The sequence below is a fragment of the Blennius ocellaris genome (assembly GCF_963422515.1).
Source record: "Blennius ocellaris genome assembly, contig: SCAFFOLD_80, whole genome shotgun sequence".
Classification (NCBI taxonomy): domain Eukaryota; kingdom Metazoa; phylum Chordata; class Actinopteri; order Blenniiformes; family Blenniidae; genus Blennius; species Blennius ocellaris.
Window position 1 is genome coordinate 88811 of NW_027661826.1, and position 16190 is coordinate 105000.

Sequence of the window (16190 nt, forward strand, 5' to 3'; positions counted from 1 at the left end):
CCAGCATGTTTCTAATTTTACGTAGATGTACGTAAATATTACGTAGGTGAAAAAAGGCAGTCCTGCAGATGTATTTAATGTGAGTTAAAGGATAAATCCTGGTTAAAAATAACCCCCAGGTTCCTCACAGTGGTACTGGAGGTCAAAGTAATACCATCCAGTATGTATCTTTATATAATTTGATCATTATCTTTAGATCATTTGTCTCTCAGATGTTGTTGAGCAAATATAATCATTTCAGTTTTATCTGAGTTAAAGGAGCAGGAAATGATGTCTCATCCTTGTTATGATCACTATGATCAAAAGCAGAACTGAGATCTAACAGGACCAGAGCAGAGACCAGTCCTTTGTCTGAAGCCATGAGAAGATCATTAGTAACTTTGACCAGAGTCTCTAATAATAATTAGAATGGATTGGTTTTATACAGCGCTTTTCTTGGCACTCAAAGACACTTTACTTTGCATTATTCATTGACTCCATACTTGATGGTGGTAAATGTGTAGGCAGTCACAGCTGCCCTGGAGCAGACTGATGGAAGCAATGCTGTCATTTTGCACCGTTGGCCCCTCCAACCACCACCAACTATTCACTCTCTCACTGGATTAAAGAAGTTTACAAAATCATTACTGCTCAAAGTTAAAGGAATGTGAGGTTCAACACAGCTAGGACTTTTTGTTAGCCTGGCTATAGTATTGAAGAGAAATCTAGGTTGTTCTGGTTTTCTTCTATTAAGGAGGAATAGTAGGCGTTTCCTGTTTTGTGAAGGGACTTTTTTATAGATTAACAAACTATTTCTCCAGGCTGTTCAAAATACTTTTAACTGAGTTAAATACCATCTCTTCTCTAACTCTTGCACTGATTTCTTTAGAGTTCTCAGATTATCATGATACCATGGAGAGATCCTCCTCTGAGTTGTTGCTTTTATCTTCAAGGGTGCAAAAGAATCAAGTGTGGAGTGAAGTAAGGCTGCAGTTCATCTACAACCAAGTCAACCTGAGTAGGACTGATGGTGTGGCAGCTGTTTACTGCTGCATCCACAGATGGTATTGAAGTGATTATTGGTGGGAGTACTTCCCTGAATTTGGTTACAGCATCATCTGATAGGTGTCTCTTATATTTCAGTTTATTTTCAGGGGCTATAAAGCCAGTTCATGTAAATTTGAATGATATCAGGAAGTGATCTGACAACAGAGGGTTGTAAGGAAAAAACATTAATAGATCAATATCAATAGTGTAAGTGAGAACAAGATCAAGCTTGTGATTAGTTTGGCTGTTATTTATTATGTAGGGATTCTGTGTTTTGTGATCCATCTCTCAGCCACGTGGGTCGGAGGAGGTGTGATTGTTGGCACTGTGGAGATGATGTACACACCGTCAATGGGACTGATCTGGACACTCATCATGTTCACTGCATTCAGTACGGGGTTCATTGTTGGTAAGAGTTACAGTCATATCTGCCAGGCTACTGCTCATCTGGATTTGAGAAACACTCAAAACAGAAGAGAATTGAAGAGTTCTTCAAACACACCATGATAAACAAGGAACATTTTCTGCTCAGATGTTGGTTTGTGTTTCTGCAAAGAATGCAGATTGATGGAAAGGATCAATGGCTGACAAGTTATTATGTAATTTTTTTTATCAGTGTTTGATCTCTAATCTTCAAAAACAATATATACTTTTTGTCTCCTTCTGTTGCACTTTTCTCCTCAGGTGGTTTGTTCTTTGCGAAGCCGATGAGAGACATGAAATGTGTCACCATGATGGATCCGTTTCACTTGAAATATGGAAAAATCGCTGCAGCTGGACTGAGTCTGCTTTCACTTATGGTGGATGTGACCTGGGTACCAGCAACACTGATTGGACTTGGTAAAAATCCATTCTCCTGGGACTTGGTAGTTTTATTTTGACAGTCACCTTGATAACAATCAGACTTGGTGGTCTGTCCACTAGAATGTTCTCCCAGTGTTAATGTTTAGAGCTCTTTGTTCTCTGCACCGAGTGGCCCACCATGAAAACTACATCATTTCTGCAGCACGTTTCTGCCGTTTCCATGGAAACAAACAGTGTTTTCAGAATGTTGCAGTGTAAACGTGAAACCTTTCTGAAACCAAAACACTGAGTTTTCACTTGAAACGTGGTGGTGTAAACGAGGCTTTATCCCGGCGTTACTGTGATGCTCATTGGCTGCTGTGCTGTGGACCAATCCTGACGGTGTCTGACAGGAGGAACCATGAGTGTGGTCCTGGATGTGTCCTTCTCCGTCTGCATCTGGATCTCTGCTGCCGTGGCCGTGGTCTACACCCTGCTGGGAGGCCTCTACTCCGTGGCCTACACTGATGTCATACAGCTCGTCCTCATCTTCATCAGCTTGGTAAAGGCTGCTGGAGTGTGTGTGTGTGTGTGTGTGTGTGTGTGTGTGTGTGTGTGTGTGTGTGTGTGTGTGTGTGTGTGTGTGGTGTCATTACAGCACCCACTAGTGGCCAAACTACATCTTCTTCAGTGTTTCTGCTATTTTTGCAGGACTTTCAAAAAGGTTTTTTTGAAGGAGTTTAGGGCTTTTATTATGAAAGGTCTTAGCCTTGCTAACCACGTAATATCCATTTGGAAGGTTTTATAAAATGAAGACTATTAATTTGAAGGACTTTGGAGCTTTTATTTTGATACCAAGCACATGCAGATTAACTGGCCAAAGTTGAATTGAGATCTCGTTGCTCAATATTGTAAATTACAGAACAATGTTCTCCCAAGGTGCAGTTACAGTGACATCATCGAGATGGAGGGAGCATGGTGAAGAGGTCAAATGTGGCTTTATTTAGGCGGAAGAGGAAGAAGAGGAGGAAAGAAAGGAACGACAAATCATTCAGTGTCCTTGCCCCCTGGCAAGGCTGGTGGAAGGGTTAGGGTTAGGGTTAGGGTTAGGGTTAACCCAAACCCTAACCCTAACAACTAAAGTATATTTCTATATAATCTGATCCGGTTCAAGGAGGGCTAGAAAGAAAACCTCACAGGCTCTGTGTATTTATTGTTCCTTGTCTTTTTCCTACAGGTTGTCTGTGTTCCCTTCGTCATGATGAACCCTCACACCGTGAACATCAGCCAGACTCTGCTGAACAACTCTTTACACTCTCCATGGATTGGCACACCAGACGTTAGAAAGACATGGTTACTGATTGATGAGTTCTGCTCCTTGGTAAGATGAGGCAACAACATCAAGTAATATCATCTCCTACAATCTCACTGCACGAGGACAGCTCATGTCATTTGTGTTTCTGACACTTCAAAACTAAATTCAGGGAAGAAAATCAGCAGATTTAATTTGTAATTCACTGCATTTTGTTTTGAAGGCACTGGGCAGTCTGGGATATCAGGCCATCCACCAGAGAATCTTGTCGTCTTCTTCTACTGCGACGGCCAAGCTCACATGCTTTGTTGCTGCTTTCATCTTTCTTGTATTTATGATTCCTCTCGTACTGCTCGGGGCGGCCGTGTCGTCTACAGGTAATCAACAGCTTTACCTACTGCAGTCAATTGTGAAAAATGGTGTCTGTGTTATGGTCAAGTAAAATCTAATGTCATTTTGAAAAATTGTCCCTCTGGAGGCTCCTGCTGAGGCAGAAGATCAAAGGGTTTCCTGGTTTCTTCATAGGGGTGTAGAAGATGAATGAGAAGATTTTCAACTGGATCAGCAGTTTCCATCAAGCAGCCATCTACAACTCATCAGTAATGAATTCATACAGTTGTATAATGATGATGTCTTCATAGAGACTCGTTTACAAATCCTTCTCTGTGCAAGTGAATAAAGTCTCCCATGTTACAGCCTCTAATATCAAACAGCACACATCTGGTAGTGGATCCCTGATCTGAGTCACAATATTCCTTTTCTATTGTATTAGTGCTCAATGTCAACTGGTGAAGTACCGCCCTCCCTCAAACTGCAGCTATCAGATCCATATTAAAGAAGCACAACCTGGATCCAGAGCTCCTCTCAAACAACCACCCTCTCTCAAACTCTCCCTTTCTGACAAAGATTCTGGAAAAGGTCGTCACCCTGCAGATTCAAGGACATCTCCAATCCCAACAACATCCTCAGACGTTTCAATCAGGTTTGAGACCCTCCGACAGCACAAAGACTGCTCTGACAGAGTTTTAAATAACCTCCTGAGAGCAGAAGACTCCGGCTCCCCCAGCCTACTGATCCTGCTCCACCTACTCAGTGACGCCGTGTTCCACCAAGACTGAAAGAACGAGATTGTGGATACAAGTGTCAGGACTCATGGTGGAGCCATTGGTCCTCCACAGTGAAAGGAGACAGCTAAAGTGGTTCAGGACAACGTCTAAGAGAACCACTGGTGTCCTCTAACTGAACCAAGGACGTCTGACTCAGCCCTTCAGCCCGGTCCAAACTACCAGGAGAAATGACATCTCTTGGTTGGTCTTCCAGAAGCTTGACGTCCTTCAGAAGTGTTGGGGGAAGACAGGGGTGTCCGGGCTGATTGTCTCTCCATACTGCCACTGGGACCGTATGCAGGCCGAGTTGGATAGAAGATGAATGAATGAACCATTTTAGGTCTATCAGTCGAACTCTTTCATTCTCCTGTTTCTGTCCTTCAGACAGACAAAAGTCTTTCATTAGTTTTTTGCATTACTGTTTGGCTTCTACAGTATCACAGGGCTCTTCATGTCTTCTAATCACATCCATGCTCTTCTGTTCAGAAAATCTGTGTCTTGGCCCTTTAACATTGTGAAATTGACGTGGTAGTGATGTAACTTCAGAAGCACATGTATGATTACTGGCCACTCTATTAGACAAAGTTACACAATCTCTTTCTATGTGGAAAAACATTGAAGGAGATTGTGTAACTTTGTCTTCCTCCTCCTCCTCCTCCTCCAATTTCTCCAGGATTGAGTTTAAAAGATGTTTCCATATTTACTTTGACTCATGTACTAAAATTACTTGGTTCGGTGTCTTAAGCAGTGTTATCAGTTGAAATGTGTGTACTCTATAATTGTGTGGTTATTGTTGACGTTCACCTCTGCTTGTCTGTTGTTCAGATCTGAGTTGGAATGTCGGGTCTTTTTGCAGCCTGCTTGTTTAATCTTTGTGGAATCTCGCTTCTCCTCTTCTGTTATGCATGTCCGTGAACTTTAAAAACACGAGGAGTATTTGTCCTGCAGAGACCGTCAATTCCAATTTGATTCAATTATACAGACAAGGAGTAAATCTGAGGAGCCTTTTACATTCTGATAGTCCTGGACTTGCTTCACCCGGTAGGGGGCGTAGCCGAGAATTTTCACCCCTTCATTTGGCTCGGTGGCATTCCCATTGACTTTAGAGACCAGATCAAAGGACGTGGGGAAAACTCCACAGTTACACCAGAGAGTCTTGGTCTTCAGAATGAGTCGTCTTGCCGCGTTATTAACTCTTCCACTGCAGCGCAGTTTAACACAGCCTTTTACTCATCTCCCAGTCTGACTGACGTTCTGGTCTTTAATTTAGATGGCGAGGCACTTCCCTCCCACTTTGACTCATCCTGTCGATCTACTTTAGATGTTGTGGCTCCTTTACAAACGAGGCTCTCTGAACCTAAACCTGAGCCATGAGTGCAGGACAGCTGAGAGGAAGTGGAAGAAGGCTAAGCGACAGGTGTCCTTCCAGATGTTGAGGGACAGCTGGCGTTCTTATCAGAAGACTGTGAATTTTGCAAAATCCAAATTTTATTTTTTTTTATATCATTGCCTCTAACTGTCACAATTCTTGTGCTTTCTTGAAAACTGTAAACTCTGTTCTAAATGCTCTACAAGAGGTCTGCCTGGAGAACTCTGAGGAGGGAGAGGTTCCCGAGCTAGTTCACCAACAAGGTTGTGACCATTAGGGCCTTCATTAGCAGTCCTGCCCATGAGCCCTCTACCTCTACCTATGGCCACTCTACCACTGTCAATGACCACTCTACCTCTGTCTATGACCACTCTACCTCTGTCTATGACCCCTCTACCTCTGTCTATGACCACTCTACCTCTGTATATGACCACTCTACCTCTGTCTATGACTACTCTACCTCTGTCTATGACCCCTCTACCTCTGTATATGACCACTCTACCTCTGTCTATGACCACTCTACCTCTGTCTATGACCACTCTACCTCTGTCTATGACCACTCTACCTCTGTCTATGACCCCTCTACCTCTGTATATGACCACTCTACCTCTGTATATGACCACTCTACCTCTGTCTATGACTACTCTACCTCTGTCTATGACCACTCTACCTCTGTCTATGACCCCTCTACCTCTGTCTATGACCACTCTACCACTGTCTCTGAGCCCTCTACCTCTACCTATGACCACTCTACCTCTACCTATGACCACTCTACCACTGTCTCTGAGCCCTCTACCTCTACCTATGACCACTCTACCTCTGTCTATGACCACTCTACCTCTGTCTATGACCACTCTACCACTGTCTCTGAGCCCTCTACCTCTACCTATGACCACTCTACCTCTACCTATGACCACTCTACCACTGTCTCTGAGCCCTCTACCTCTACCTATGACCACTCTACCTCTGTCTATGACCCCTCTACCTTTACCTATGACCACTCTACTCTGTATATGACCCCTCTACCTCTGTCTATGACCCCTCTACCTCTACTTATGACCACTCTACCACTGTCTATTAACCCTCTACCCCTGTATATGACCCCTATACCTCTACCTATGACCCCTCTACCTCTGTCTATGACCTCTCTACCTCTACCTATGACTACTCTACCTCTGTATATGACCACTCTACCTCTACCTATGACCCCTCTACCTCTACCTCTACCACTGTCTATGACCACTCTACCTCTACCTGTGACCACTGTACCTATAACTATGACCCCTCTACCTATGACCCCTCTACCTATGACCCCTCTACCTCTGTCTATGACCTCTCTACCTCTACCTATGACTACTCTACCTCTGTATATGACCACTCTACCTCTACCTATGACCCCTCTACCTCTACCTCTACCACTGTCTATGACCACTCTACCTCTACCTGTGACCACTCTACCTATAACTATGACCCCTCTACCTATGACCCCTCTACCTATGACCCCTCTACCCATGACCCCTCTACCTATGACCCCTCTACCTATGACCCATCTACCTCTACCTATGACCCCTCTACCTATGACCCCTCTACCTATGACCCCTCTACCCATGACCCCTCTACCTATGACCCTCTACCTATGACCCCTCTACCTCTACCTCTACCACTGTCTATGACCACTCTACCTCTACCTATGACCCCTCTACCTCTACCTCTACCACTGTCTATGACCACTCTACCTCTACCTGTGACCACTCTACCTATAACTATGACCCCTCTACCCATGACCCCTCTACCTATGACCCCTCTACCTATGACCCTCTACCTCTGCCACATGCTCTGCTGACTTTGAGCAGTTTGACTCTGTCAGCCTTATTTAACAGAGGTTCTGCTCATGTTGCCAGCGTTTGTGCTCAACATTTTAAATAGCAGTTTAGTAAATGGGAGTGGACCTCTGAGTTTTAGGCATGTGGTGGTGACTGAACCTGGCTCAGATTCAGACCTTAGACATTCAGCCTGTCTCAGCTTCCTTTCTTTCCAAAGCTTTTGGAGAAAATTGTTTATTGAAGCTGAAGGCAACGACGCTGTTCTGCAGAGTGCTGAGTGTAGAACTGACCAAACCCACCGCAACCACCACGAGCGCAGAACCCACAGGGCCTTCCGGTCTGACGCCTGAGGACACACACACACACACACACACACACACACACACACACACACACACACACACACACACACACACACACACACACACACACACACACACACACACACACACACACACACACACACAAGCAGATGAGTGCAGCTAGGAACACATTAAGGTTTGTCACCTGGAATGGGCACCAAACAAACAGAGTTCTCCAAAACCTCCATTAAGTTTCTGGGACAGACCATTGAATTGAATTGTCTTTATTGTCACTGGAACAAGAACCACTAAACTGCATGGAAAGCTTGGAGGGAAAGAAAGACGACAAGAGGTGAGGAGAGGAGAAATAAAATGCAGATTTCAGACTGAGCTCCGGGGAGAAAAGTTTGTAATCAGGAAAAACAAGCACTCAGGCACATTTGAAGCATGAACACAGATTACAACACGTCTTCAAGACGAGGCACAAGGAGGAAGTGTCTTGGCCAGGAGACGTTGTCCTGATTGGCTCTACTGAGCATGTGCAGAAGAACTTGTCTTCTCGGGACGCAGTTTTTCTCGGGCGTTTCTTTTCCAAAAAGTTCCACCTTGGTGTCTCTGAAGTTCATAGAAGCAACAGTAAGATGCCGACTTGGACAAATATTGATTCTGAAGTGGTGTTGAGCTGCGGTAGCTGTCAGAGCAAACACACAGAAAGTACTTCCTGAACGGGCAGTTGGAGTTAAAGTACACACCTTACAGTCCGAGGCGTCGTGTTGTTTATCTGCTCGCACCATGAGCTGAGCTGGAAAGAGTTTCAATAGATCAGTTCCTGCTTCAGGCTCCTCCTCAACCACTGCTGGAAAATAATGACTATCTCATATAGAGAAAGACCGTAAATGGTTCATTCTCATGCATTCAGGAGTTTCAACACTACGTTGTGACATTTTGTAGATTTTACTTCTGAACAGTGATATATTTCCTTTTCTCCTTGACAGTCGTGATGGTCTTTACCTGTACCTGTACCTGTACCTGTACCTGTACCTGTACCTGTACCTGTACCTGACCTGTACCTGTACCTGTACCTGTGCCTGTACCTGTGCCTGTGCCTGTGCCTGTACCTGTACCTGTACCTGTACCTGTGCCTGTACCTGTGCCTGTGCCTGTGCCTGTACCTGTACCTGACCTGTACCTGTACCTGTACCTGTACCTGTACCTGACCTGTACCTGTACCTGTACCTGTGCCTGTGCCTGTACCTGTACCTGACCTGTACCTGTACCTGTACCTGAGCTGTACCTGTACCTGTACCTGTACCTGTACCTGTACCTGTACCTGAGCTGTACCTGTACCTGAGCTGTACCTGAGCTGTACCTGTACCTGTACCTGTACCTGTACCTGTACCTGTACCTGACCTGTACCTGTACCTGTACCTGTGCCTGTACCTGTGCCTGTGCCTGTACCTGAGCTGTACCTGTACCTGAGCTGTACCTGAGGGGCCACACCACCACCACACATCTGCTCGCGCTAATGATGTGAATTTGGCTGGAGCTTGAACTGTTTCAAAGCACCAGGAGTCGTTTAGGCTTCCAAGGAAATGTTTAGGGTTTGTGCTCGTGATGTTTATGCAGGTGAAGTTCTGAGGTGCTACGGTGTTATGAAAGAGTGGCTTGAGCTTTGTCATGGTTGTGAGTGGAAAGGTTTTGTCTAGGTGTTTGCAGGTCGCGTTAGGGTTGGTTTCTTGCATCAGGTCGATTACACAAGTCGAGTTTACTGGAGCCGGAACTATTCTAAGTAAGGGTCTAGCTACCATACAAACTAAGCATGATCCTTTGTCTGGATCTTGTGAAGTTTGTGCTGCTTGTTCTACCATTAACAACCAGTTGTTTTCATCTCCAGAAATTTCTGTGGTAATTTTAAAGTAATCATCAGCTCCCGTATCCTGATCTATTGTCACTATCCCTGCATGTTTTGCTGCAGAGGTCATCCATCCGTTTCTCCTTGCTTTTTATTTCGATTAACAGATGGGAGGGTTTACAGGATATGCATCATATAAATAGACAAGTTGTTGCGCTTGGCAGTTATCAAAAATAAGCACAATCTCAGGGCATCCTCTCCACGTAGATCACCACCGAGGTGGCTACGGGGAAGTCGCAGTGTTCCTGTTTATCAGTCTCGGTCAGAGTGCTCCTACCAAGGCTCAGAGCACATGATTAGTCAAGGACAATAAACAGCGCCTGAGTGGCGCTGCCAAATAAGAACAGAAGAAATAAGGCTCAAATTAAGCATGAATATGGCAACTTTATGTACTAATATTCTAACATTTTCAAACTAAATACTGCCGTAACCAACATAAGGTAGAAGATAATAGGTAGATGCTACACACTGTCCAGTACGAAAGTGTTGCGTCATCAAGTCACGCAATGACGTCACCACTAATGGCCTGGGGTGCTAACAGCATGCTAACGGCGTGCTAACAGTGGGCTAACAGCGTGCTAACAGCGGCCTAACGGCATGCTAACAGTGTGCTAACAGCGTGCCAACGGCGTGCTAAAAGCGTGCCAACGTCGTGCTAACGGCGTGCTGACTGCGTGCAAAAAAGAAAGACCTCAGCTGATGCAAATGATTAATTTCTGTGAGTTTATCAGCAGAGGCCGACGTTCTGGCGACATCGAGCTGCGTCAGTAGAGAAAAGGCGACGCGGAGGTTCACGCGTTAGCTTCAGAAATCTTGTCTTGCTACGTGAGACCGGGACACTATGAGATCCGCGCTTCATCCTACCCACAGTAAAAAGTCATCGAGCATCAGCCAGGCTCTTCTCCACTCCAGCGCACCGATACACGGGGCATGCAGCGTGTTGTTGTTCAGAGTGTCGACGATGTTCAGGCAGTGAGGGTTCGTCATGATGAACGGAACGCAGACGACCTGCAGAGACAGAGAAGGAAGTGAATGATGGAGACGTCCTCAAATCCCTCCGCCAATATCAGACGACAGCAGCCTTTACCAAGCTGATGAAGATGAGGACGAGCTGTATGACATCAGTGTAGGCCACGGAGTAGAGGCCTCCCAGCAGGGTGTAGACCACGGCCACGGTAGCAGAGATACAGATGCAGACGGAGAAGGACACATCCAGGACCACACTCATGGTTCCTCCTGTCAGGTACGGCCATTTCTCCATATTGATACGAAGCCTGATTTTATTTTCTAAAGCCAGGTGAACAGCTCACAGAGTAAACAAAAACACAGTGTGACAGTGTGACTTCCTCCTCACCCAAGCTGATCAGAGTCGACGCCACCCAGCTCACGTCCAGGGCGAGTGACGCCAGACTCATTCCAGCCGCGGGGAACTTCCCGTATCTCCTCTCCACAGGGTCCAGCATGGTGACATACTTCTGCTCCCTCATCGGCTTGGCAAACACCAAATCGGCTGTGAACCAAGCAGACTATCGTGTGTTGTCTCAGCAAGCAGGTGCACTTCTTGTCGTCTGTCAGATGTAATCCAGACTCTTACCGAGGATGAAAGAGCAGCCGTATGCTGAGAGCATGATTAACATCCAGGTAAGTCCCATGGAAGGCGTGTACTTCATCTCAGTGGCGCAAATGATCAGGCCTCCGCCAACTCAAGTCGCTGAAACGCCAACGGACATGGGCCGTGAAAGTGAACACACAAAACGTCTGTGGCAGTGTTCTTTCTTTTTTAATAAACTCTGTATTTAGTCTGCAGTCATAGTTACGTAACATTGGACTTCAGGAATGGATGCTCAACGACTTTTTGTTCCACTCTATGGAGGACTGAATGTGCCAAATTTTGTTCCACTCTATGGAGGACTGAATGTGCCAAAATTAAATAAATAAATACACCATTAAGTCATTAAATGTCAGTCCATCCATCCATTTTCTGTCGCTTATCCGGGGCTTATCCAGGCCGGGTCGCGGACGCAGCAGTCTGAGCAGAGTTGCCCAGACTTCCCTCGCCCCAGACACTTCCTCCAGCTCTTCCGGTGGCACCCCAAGGTGTTTCCAGGCCATAGAGAGACATAGTCCCTCCAGGTGTCCTGGGTCTGCCCCGAGGCCTCCTACCAGAGAGACATGCCCGGAATACCTCCCCTAGGGAGGCATCTGAAACAGGTGCCCGAGCCACCTCAGCTGGCTCCTCTGGATGTGGAGGAGCAGCGGCTCTACTCCGAGCTCCTCCCTGGTGACTGAGCTCCTCACCCTATCTCTAAGGGTGACTGAGCTCCTCACCCTATCTCTAAGGGTGACTGAGCTCCTCACCCTATCTCTAAGGGTACGCCCAGCCACCCTACGGAGGAAGCTCATTTCAGCCGCTTGTATCCGGGATCTCGTTCTTTCGGTCATGACCCATAGTTCATGACCATAGGTGAGGGTAGTGTTGGGATCTGCAGGACCACAGAAAGTTTGTTCATTTCTGGGGAGAGACAATATTCATTTGTCATGAGACGCAGTCATGACATGAATTCTGACCCAGGAATGTGATGGCCTTTCACACCTAGAGTGGGGAAGGGGGGACATTCTCCAGGACCTTCCTCCCCCCCCCTTTCTGCTCAAGACTCTCCCCCCATGCAATCAGCCAGTCACTGATTGGTTGAAGCTCTCAGGCTTCGACACCTCTGAAGTCACACGTGGACAAAAGGCTTTCACCCAGCCTCCACTCGGAGACTCTTGCAAAGCAAACTCCAAGGAGGTGGGTTGCTGCAGAGCAGCTCATCCAGTGTTAGCACACAGCTAACACCAGAGGCCTGCAACCAGAGGCCTCCACTCCTCAACTCTTCTGCTGACCCGACCACGAGGGTCAGACCTTCCCCTGATCCAGAGACCAGCACCCAGAGTCTGATCTCCAGGGAAACCAACCAGTTCCTCCAGGACGGGACCAGGGACCCTCACAGAACTTCTTTGTGTTTTTCCTGAACAAGCAGGAAAACCATCACAGACCTGAGCGACCAGCTCCTCAGTCTGGACAAAAGGAACAACCAGGAGCTGTAAAGAAGGACTCCTGAAACATCAACTCCATCTTCTTCTCCTCAGCCTGCAGAACCAGCAACCACAGTTAGCAGGAGGTGCTAACTACAGGAGAAGACACCAGCTTCCCTCCAGCAGGACAACAACTGAACTCCTTCAAGGAAGTGGTAACAACTGGGCTTTACCTGAGATTAGTTAAACCTGATGCTATGATAGAACTGTTTAACTTTATGAAGATGTGTTGATTCTGTTACAGTGATTGAGTTCTATAGATAATGATATTAGGAGCAGTGATCAACCTGTAAACCAACGTTAGCTCTGCCACAGACACAGGGTCTGCATGCTAATCTTTGCTTTACTAACTTGTTAACTCACAATCCTACACATATCACATCAAAGACAACATCACACAGTAACTGAACACCATCTGACGACTCCTGACGTTTTACAAGACAAATCTCAGTCACATCAACTCATTCTAGAAATGGTCCTTTAGCAGAGACACACAGGAAGCAGATGCTACGGCTAGCTTCTATTGTTCTTTTGCTATCAGCACATGGCCGAGCTGTAAAGGACAGACCTCCTGTTCTCTGACAACCTCCATTTGGAATGTAGTTTATTGTGATCCGCCATCTTGTTTTGTAGTTCCATCACACGTCTCACACACACACTCCCTCCAACTCTCTCTCTCTCTTTCTCTCTCCACACACACACATGCACCTACACACACCCAGCTGTATATAGGTAGTTAGAATCTGTGTTTTATTCGTTTTCATTGTTAATAAATATAATGTTTGGAATCATACTTGCTGTTTTATTAATGAGCACAAAGGAGAATGAAATGTCGACCTCTTCTGTGTGAAGAACTCCAAAATCCTTCAAGCTTTACTTTTAATTCTGGTAATTGTAATTAATTTAACTATTCATTCAAATTCCTGATTAACTGTTTAGTATATCTTATGAGACTGATAGAACTGAATTGACTATCATTTCCTGTTACGACAGGTGGAGCTCCGAAATTTCAACAACATTATTAATAACTATCTTTGATAATTATTAATCATTATCGATAGCCAACCAAAACATAAATAGTGATCCATATGAGGACATAATGGTCCCAACAGTAGGAACGAAGATCGACCAGTAAATCGAGAGCTTCGCTTTTTGGCTCAGCTCCTTCTTCACCACGACGGACCGATACAACGTCCGCATAACTGCAGACGCTGCACCGATCCGCCTGTCGATCTCACACTCCATCTTTCCCCCACTCATGAACAAGACCCCAAGATACTTGAACTCCTCCACCAGGTGGAGGAGGTGGATTTCAATTCACACTTTGTGATATTTGGGTAGATGCAGGTAGTGTGGCCGAGCGGTCCAAGGCGCTGGATTAAGGCTCCAGTCTCTCAGGAGGCGGGGGTTCAAATCCCACCACTGCCACTTTCAGAGATTTGGATGGATTTAGTTCCTCAAATCAGCAGTAATGACACACTGCCATCAGTTCTGCTCCTGATAGGTTGGAGACTTGCTCCACCCCCGTGGAGGAGGGTTTTGTGGGAATAGTGGCTGTGTTACTCCTTCTTCATTGAAATCTTCCATTTCTCTGTAAGGAAGATCAATTCACTTCAATTTGAAAAAAAAAAAATCCAACTTTCACTTTGCTAAGAGGTGCTATGTGAACCACCAAACATGCTAATGTATGCTATATGAATGAGCTAGCATGTCGTCCACCATGATCCTTTGTGTTAAATGTCAAAAGAGGCTTTGACTTTGTGTGAGAGAATCCTCCTGCCAGACCTTCTAACACTTGTCTCTTGCTGCCGACTCGTATCGTCTCCATAACAGAGGACAGATACTGCAACATTGAAGTTTTTACATTTGGAGCCATTTTTTGTGTTTTTCATCAAACTCCCATCCACTTTGAATGACAATGTTTTTCTGAGTTTTTATTTTATTTTTTAATTTCAGAAACGGTGAGCAGAATCTTAACAAAAGTCACATTTGTTTCACATTAGTTAGATTCAGTAGCATGAAGAAGAAGAAGACATTTATTTGTATAGCGCTTTTCATACATGTCATGTAACACAAAGTGCTTTACAGATTTAAAAACATTCTGTCACACCCACCTCCTTCCAAATATACAGGCACATTGTCGCATTCACACTCCCCCCGCCCACCTCCCCAGAGACGCACCACACAAGCACGCAATACACACTCAAGGTAAAACAGTGGAGACTATGGACAAAAGGCTAAGATAAGGCTGAGATAAGGCTGGGTGCAGATAAACCAGGCAAGGGAACACCATCCAAGGAGCGTCTGCATCGGGAGCGGCACCTCGGCTGCAGCCACAGGGCACCGACACAGGGTGCCCGGACAACACCACACCTCCATCCAGACACCCACAAGACAGCACCCCAGCAGCCACAGCCAATCACCGCTCCCGAGGCAGAGGGCTCCTCCAGAGGAAACTGGAAGAGCATAACAATTGTTAAAATAAATAAAAATACGTAAGTAAAATTGAATAATAGGATAATAGAAAATAAGACCGGGAGGTAAAATACATAAATACAAAATAAATATTAATAACTATTAAATGTCAATTTAATTAATTATAAGGTGCTGATAAATAGTAATAAATAGGCCTAGCAAAAATAAATATCAGTTAAAAGCTAAGCTAAAAAGGTGGGTCTTGAGCCTGCTCTTAAAAAGTTGAACGTTGATATCCATTAGCTCATCTCAATGATAACTAGGTAAGCCAGGTCGCTACAACACTGAACAGAGTGTCTCCATGGCAACAGACACTGATCTGCTTTGATCTCCATGAGGTGCCTCTCTCATCTGAACTGAATCCACAGGAGGTAATGAGACATTGATGGACTCTGCTGCTCTCTGATGATGTAACCAAACACTGCAGCATAATATTATTGATCATTTTACTGAGAGACACAGACGTCCTCCTCAGTGTTTGAACCCAGAATTGGAGCTGTCCTGTACCTTCACTCCTTCTTCTTCTCCTCACACACTGAAGTTGTACAAACAATATCATCAACTCTGACTTCACCTCATGTTACTTTTTGTGATCAAATCCAGTTTCCAAGGGGTCCTGTGGTGTAAAGGTGAGCACTTTCTATACAGTCATCACAGTTCACATTTCAGGTGCAGCTTTTGATACAAATCCTTTTATAAACTAAGCAACAATCACAAGTCTTTGAAAAACTTTAGTGTGCTTTGATGTCCAAATGATGTAAAAATCCTCCTCCTCCACCATGTGGAATTAAAAAGAAAAGAAAGCTCCAGATGGATCAGAACTGCTGGAGTGAAACATGAAGTCCTTCAGGAAAGGAGGAGAACGCCGCCACTAGAAGTGGAGATATTTTCAGGATTGTTACGTTACGTTATGGAACGCACACTGAAGTTAACCCGGAAGTGGAGTGTGGACATGATTGTGTGTGCATCTGTGGTCTGGTGGTGAGTGTGTGTGTTGCCTTCAGGGG

The 16190-nt window shown here is 45.3% G+C and overlaps 1 protein-coding gene across 1 annotated transcript; it reads left to right on the plus strand.

Annotated features, from left to right (window-relative positions):
* Positions 1 to 1401: 1401 nt before the first annotated feature.
* Positions 1402 to 4239, plus strand: LOC308148796 (high affinity choline transporter 1-like; the record flags this gene model as incomplete). The annotated part of the gene is made up of 6 exons (XM_080522311.1): positions 1402 to 1435; positions 1711 to 1866; positions 2223 to 2371; positions 3047 to 3190; positions 3345 to 3498; positions 4055 to 4239. The coding sequence occupies 6 exons, from the start codon at positions 1402 to 1404 to the stop codon at positions 4237 to 4239; spliced, it is 822 nt and encodes a 273-aa protein (XP_080378437.1).
* Positions 4240 to 16190: the final 11951 nt, after the last annotated feature.